The following is a 6617-nucleotide window of genomic DNA, read 5'->3' as shown; positions in this document are numbered from 1 at the left end:
TTGGCCCTTTGGCTCAGTTCAGGGCACAGCAGGTGCACTTCACCCGTGAGAACTGATGGGCCACTGACCTGATCAGCCTCCTCTCCTGAGAGGTGTCTCATCTCCAGCACAGCTTCACTAAAGCAGAAGTTGTCTGGGGCAGGCAAGCCACGATCCCTGCCCAAGCACGAGCACGGACTTGCCCACTCTGCTCACACGGCTAGCTTCTCCATCTGTCAGCAGGCACTGCCCATCACTATAGCCCAAGGGATATCACAAGTGAAAGCTGAAGAAACCCCCTCTCCCACCCCCCAAAAAATCCCCAATGCACAGGAATCCTAACGCAATGACACAGGGAAAGAATGAGAAGCTACAGATCAAGAAAAAGCAGGCGGAGCATCAAGACGAACCTCTCTGGCATCAAAGCCCCAAACGCTCAGCACAGTCAGTTCTGCAGCCTGAGACAAACCTCACATCAGTCCTGACCAGCACGGGGAGGAATTGGCATACAGGCTTGGGGAGGCTTACACCTCACCTGGCAGCCTACAGGGCTCTGCAGTTGCTTGCAGCAGGCAAAAACATTCCTCTCACTGACAGGCATGGCAATAGCCCCACGAGAACCAGTGACGTGTCCAGGGAGCAAAGGGCTCTACCTGAAGGCGTCTCACAAAGCAGTTTTGTTGGTGGGTTTTCCTTCTCTTGGGGTCCATGAGAGAAGGCTGCACCTCTCCCACCCACACACTGCTTGCTCCATTTACACAAAGCCCCTGTCCCACCCAGACCAGCAGGCTTGTTTCCCCCTGGGAGACGTGCTTCACAGGGGTCATGGTTTTATTTCAGCTCCAGGAAAGCAAGGCTGATTCAGAAGGCTGACTTCTGTTCTCCCCTCCCCACCCACCCCACCCCACCACCCCCCTTCAGGGAAGCTGGAGAGGAGCCTGAGAAACCCAGCCCCAGAGCTCAACTGAGGGCCATGAAGAATCATTGCCAAGCCAGAGCACAACTGTCAGAACCTGTCTAGGGGAGAGGAGAAGGCAAGGCTGGGGTGGGAAGAGCTGTGCTGAAGGAGCAACACAGCCTACAGCAGGGAGGAGGGAGGGAAGTGCTACCTGAGGAGGGCAGGGACACAGGGGCCTCCACCAGTAACTCTGAGCAGAGGCAGGGACCAAGGTCCAACAACATGCATGTCAAGCAGTTACTGGCATGCACGAGCAGTTCAGACAGACCCAAGCGTTAGCCATGCCAGCTCCTCTGGAGGGCAGCTTGCGCAGCCCCTTCCTTCAGCATGGCCACAGTGAAGGCCCTTGGGAGAGCTGTCAGAGGGATCGCCCACCATGCACAGCACCAAGAGCTCCCCGGTGCCTAGGGGAGCATCACGAGGGCAAGAGGCAGCAGGAGCAGGGCAGGCCACGGCAGAGCCCGTGCCGCTTTGCCAGGCTCGGCGGGAGTCGCGTTCGTCCTCCAAGCAGGAGACGCTCTCCTCTTCCAAGCATAGTATTTTGCCACAAGCACGTTGGGGTTTCCCTGGGCAGGGTCAAACCACATCTGGATGCAGCGCCCACTGCCCCGGCGCTCGGTGGTGTATTTGTAGGAGTTGGACCAGATCTTCTCACACAGGTCTGCTGGGCGGGGGAAGACTCGGGAGAAGGGCCTGCACACGGAGCCCCAAGGACAGCGGTTTGTTCCTGCAGACAGACAGCCCCAGAGAGACCCTCCTGAGGGAGCACGCTGCAGTTCCTTCCTTCCTTCCTTCCTTCCTTCTTCCCTTCCACCCAGAGGAGCGGGCCACCAGGGGACAGCCCACCCACAGCCCACTGCGGCATTCCAGCTGGTGGAGGGTGGCTGGGCCACCACCTAGCCTGCAGCCCCCAAGCCAGCTGCGAGCAACCCAGCGTCTTGGCTTGGGCCACTGGGCAGGCAGCACTCACCCCTCCAGGGCCATTTTGTTGGCCAGCATGAGGCAAGGCTTGCTCCATGGAGCCCACTAACCTGTGGCCCAGTTCCAGCCCTTGTGCCAGTTCTCTTTGCAGGTGACATAGTCTTTGCAGTCCTCCCACCACTCCTCACAGTCCTCTCTGCAGAGCGGCACGTGCAGAATCCTCTCCCGACGCCAGCTGCTGTCAGCCTCCCAGAGGAGACAACCACACCCATTGGTGGTGGCCCTCCACACCTAAGCCACCTGCCACACCCCAGAGGTCCATCTCAATCCCCTTCCAGCCCTTTCCCCTGGCCTCCAGGGCTGACCCCCCTCCTCCACCCCCTCCCCCAAGGAGTTCCAGTCCCAGCAGACATACCTGCAACAAGAGCCACCTGTGTGCCTAAGCAGAGGCTAGCAAAAGCCTGTGGAAGTCTACCTTCCAGGTGGAAAGGCTCAGCATGCCTGGAGAGCACCCATGCCAGCCCACAGCCAGGTGGGCCACAGCATAGCAGCCAGGGCACCAGCTGAGAACACAGCATGGCAGCAGCACAGGGCCCCTTGCCTTCCTCCGGGCCAGGGCAGAGCCCTACCTTGTCAATCCAGGGCCCCAGGTTGGGTGAGCACTCATACAAGCACGTGTCCTGGATGAAGTGGCGCTTGCACTTGGGTGGCATCACCCCACAATGGTTCCAGTTGAAGTTGTAGAGGTAGGACTGGTCCTTGTGCGCTTCCGAGCTGGTGTTGGCTGTGCAGCAGGCATTGTCCTTCCAGGGGGAACACTGCAACGGAGCAGGAGACAGGCCCATCAGGAAGGCCAGGCAGCAGCTCCAGACAGTCACAGGCTCCCTCCACTGCCTCCAGCAAGAGCCCGTGAGCAGCCACAGCATGGGCCCTTCAGACTGCGGGGTTTAGGGCTGCAGCAAGGCGGAGTTTGAGGGAGAGCAGGAGGGGCACCAGGAAGGCCAGATGCTAGCCTGCATCACACACCCCCAGTCAGTACCAGGGAGCTGCAACAAGAGCTCCCTCCTGCTGGGCCCTGGCTTGCTGTTAGCCCTGTCCCCACCCAGGCCAGGGGAAGAGAGCTCTCAAGGAGCAAGAAGGAGCTCTAACACAGAGAGGGAGCAGAAGAGACAGCCTTGTCTTGCCCCCATTTCTCTCACTGGGATCTCAGGTAGCCCAGCTTTGGGCAAAGGGGGCTTCCTTGCTGCAGGGGTGCAGGGTGGAAATTGAGCTAGCTCCGGAAATCCTCCCCCCCCCCACCACCCCCCCCACCCCACCCGGGGCAGGAGTGACCCACAGCCCATCTGCAGTAGCCTTTTGCTGGAAGAAAGGGGCAAATCGGGCAGCCTCCTACACAGCACAGGCCACCTTCCCCAGGCAAGAGGTGGCTAAGCCCAGAGCTCCACACCAGCCTCTCTGGTGCGGGAAGGTGGGCAGAGGGGACCTAGACAATGCCACCTGGCATCTCCTAGAGTGCAGGGGTGATGGCTGGGCAGGAACAATCACGAGCACAGCAGCACCCTACCTGGCCATGCAGCAGCCCCTCTGGGCCAGGCTTGGTTTTGTGGTGTTTGGCATCCATGCAGCTATTCAGCAGCGGGTCCTTGGTGGCAGTCGCTACAGAGGCGGCCAGCAGCACAAGCAGCACCTGCCCCGCTGCCATCTCCACAGGGCCAGGAGAAGAGCAAAGCTGCACAGGCAAGGCCACAGCCGAGGACAGGCTTCAGCAAGAGCAGCAGGAGCAGAGGGGCTGAGCAGGCAAGGCAGCCAGCAGCATACCAGCAGGTTGCTAGTGCCTCACAGCCCCCAGGACACACAGAGCACTGCTCCAGGGAAAGGCTGCCAGGCCAGCCAGGTGTTACCCCTGGACAACCTGGCACCATCTCCTCAGTCACTGCTGGGGCTGCTTGCTAGTCAGCCTCCGAGATCCCACAAGGCCCCGTGATCAGCGAGACTGGGCTGCGTTAGAGCCATCCAAGTTGCACTCCTGCCGGCATTAAGCCACCCCACTGCTTACGGGCAGAGCTCTCAGATCCCCAGCTCCATGCAAGCTGGGCATCACTCCCTGGGGAGGGTCTTTAGCTGGGGGTTCAGAAGAGGCCCTGAGAAGCACTAGCACACTGAGCCCTTGCCTGCACCACCAGCTGCAAGAGGCCCACCTTGTTTTCAGTGAGGGCTCAAAAGAAAGAGGCCTTTGCTCCACTGCCTCAGCATCTCAGAGCCATTGCAGGGCCAGAACTACGGCCTTCCAAGGAGGAGGGACTAGAGCAACAAGAGACCACTTCACGTTCAAGTGTCTCGGCCTCTCCTTCCTACCCAGAGGCCCATAGGTCTTTCATGCTCCTCCAGGAAGAGGAGGCTACTCCCTCCCTGTCCTTGGCAAGGCAGGGTAAGGCTCCAGAACCACCACTTGTAAGACATGTTTTGGGAAGCACAGAAGGCAGACAAACTGCCTGCAGCATTAAAAGCAGTGGGAAGGCACAGAGGACAAAAGAGCAAGCATTAAACTGAAGAAACATGCGCAGAAACCCCCCAGGGCAAGGAAGCTTACTAATCCCCCTCATAACTAGACAGACAGAAGCAAGCAACTTACCAAGAGCCCCCAAGAGCTCTGAGAGACCTTAGAAGCACTCAGGAGAGGAGCTTCCTGGGGTCAGTTTAATAGGAGAGCCTTCCCATGCAGGTGCTGGCACTTGGAAGTCCTTGGGTGAGATGCTTAACGAGGTTTACCTCCTGGCAGCACTGCTCCTCAGCTGAGGAGCAGTGGTTTAGCGACAAGCAGCTGTGCCCGCCCAGCTCCTCTGGCAAGCCACCCCCTCTGGCCTGGGGAGACAATCTAGTAGTTTCTTTGGAAAGACACGGCCCTGATCAGCCTTGGCCATTCGTAGCAAGCCCTCTTTCCTCCACTCTCCACCTGAAAGCGACGTCTGATCACAAGAGCCGTGTGGGGAGCCCCTAGCCCATTGCAGCTGACAGGCAGAACCTTCCCTCTGAAACCACACAGGTTCTGCAATCCCAGCCCTGGTTTTTGGTGATGAACCCACTTGCCTGAGGAGCTCATCTTTCTAGGTGGCACTCATGAACGCTTTCAGCTCCACAAGACCCTGTCTTCGTGATTTCCACCGTCTCATTACCTGGTGCGTGAAGATCGGCCTCGAGATGGTCGCTCTGAAGCAGCCGGGAGCTGTTTCCGTTTCTCATGCTTCTCGCTCTCGCGTTGGAAGCAACAGTGAGCAATTATTCCCCACTCATCTTCTCTGGGCCTTTGTCACCCCTATCGCATCTCCCCTCAGCTGCCTCTTTCCCATGCTGGAGAGTCTCGGTCTGCTCGTGTCTTGTGGCACGTTGTTTGCCTTCCGCGAAGGAGACTCAACTGCAGCAGTATCCCAGACCCATGACGCCCTTCTTGCCCTGTCGTCTACTCCTTTCCAAGGAATTTCTAATATCTGGCTTGTGTGTGGACACTGCTGGTCACTGCAACGATGCTGTCATGAAACTGCCGGAACTCGGGAGGCTTGTTCCTGGGAGATAATTGTTAGCCACAAGCCCAGCATTTCCTATCGAAAGTGTTCCGTTCTTTTTTTTCCCCTCCTCCACTGCATCACTTCATGCAAGTTGTCTGTGGGGTTTGGGATTGAGCGTGTCCTGGGGACCTCCCACCCCCAGGTGAGCTGTGGTGAGCCGGCTGCCCTGGGGCGGACGACAGGGACGTTTCTCGCTGTCCCGGCACATCCCGTCAGGGACACCTAACCTCGTGCTCCGGGTGCTCCTTCCCGGGGGGAAGACTCAGCCCAGCGACTGTGGGGCAGTGACTTTGGGGTGTGCCGAACCCCCCTGCCCGATGATGTCCCACCCGGCTTCAAAATGCTGTGAGCATCATGACACTCAAAGTCTTGCTTGCGGGCAGAAAGGACACACCTCATATAGAAAGCCAAGAAGTTATTGTCAGTGCAACTGAGATCTTAACAGTCCAACAAAGCAATCCCGAGTAGTCCAGATCTAATTATTACTGCAAAAAGAAAGAAAACAGAAAGAAACGAACAAATAGTTCTCCACAGCAAAAAAAGGTCTCAATCATAACAACAACAACAACAACAATAATAATGCAGTTAAAATTGTTATGCGTACACTTCCTCGTTTCTTCCCCTTCTGCTGGGGTTTTACGCATGCCTTCACTGCTGCTCTGGGTCCTCCTGTTGGGGCTGAAATTCAGTGTGGTGGGGGGTGGGATGTTACAGCAAACTTGCTGAGGAGGCCTTCTGTCTCTTCATCCAAGTCACTGATGAAGAAGTTAAATAATCCTGGACCCAGTACTGACCCCTGGCGGACACCGCTAGCTACAGCCTCCAACTAGACCCTGTGCCACTGATGACAACCCGCTGAGCTCGGCCATCCAGCCAGTTCTCAGTCCACCTCACCGCCCACTCCGCCAGCCCGCACTTCCTGAGCTTGCCTATGAGGATGGGATGGGAGACAGTGTGAAAAGCCTTGCCGAAGTCGAGGGAGACAACAGCCGCTGCTGGCCACTTGTCCCATCAGGGAAGGCTATCAGGTTGGTCAAGCATAGTTTTCCCCGTGGGGAATCCATGCTGGCTGCTCCCGATCACCGTCTTGTCCTCCACATGCTTAGAGATGGCCTCCAGGACGAGCTGTTCCATCAGCTTTCCCGGGATGGAGGTGAGGCTGACTGGCTCCTCCTTCTTGCCCTTTCTGAGGACTG

The 6617-nt window shown here is 57.8% G+C and overlaps 1 protein-coding gene across 2 annotated transcripts; it reads right to left on the bottom strand.

Moving 5' to 3' along the window:
* Positions 1–775: 775 nt before the first annotated feature.
* Positions 776–5345, bottom strand: LOC138065688 (folate receptor gamma-like). 2 transcript variants are annotated; one of them, XM_068930952.1, is made up of 5 exons: positions 5032–5345; positions 3423–3587; positions 2488–2676; positions 1969–2104; positions 795–1664 (listed from the first exon to the last, which is right to left on the bottom strand). In XM_068930952.1, the coding sequence occupies exons 2-5, from the start codon at positions 3558–3560 to the stop codon at positions 1342–1344; spliced, it is 786 nt and encodes a 261-aa protein (XP_068787053.1). In that variant the 5' UTR covers positions 3561–3587; positions 5032–5345; the 3' UTR covers positions 795–1341. The 2 variants fall into 2 exon arrangements, with proteins under 2 accessions (XP_068787054.1, XP_068787053.1); XM_068930953.1 differs by lacking the exon at positions 1969–2104 and having other exon boundaries at positions 776–1664; positions 5032–5268.
* Between the last annotated feature and the right edge of the window lie 1272 nt (positions 5346–6617).

Source organism: Struthio camelus, chromosome 1 (genome assembly GCF_040807025.1).
Source record: "Struthio camelus isolate bStrCam1 chromosome 1, bStrCam1.hap1, whole genome shotgun sequence".
Classification (NCBI taxonomy): Eukaryota; Metazoa; Chordata; class Aves; order Struthioniformes; family Struthionidae; genus Struthio; species Struthio camelus.
The sequence above is the reverse complement of the archived record's forward strand: the minus strand, read 5'-3'. Positions and strand labels throughout refer to the sequence as shown.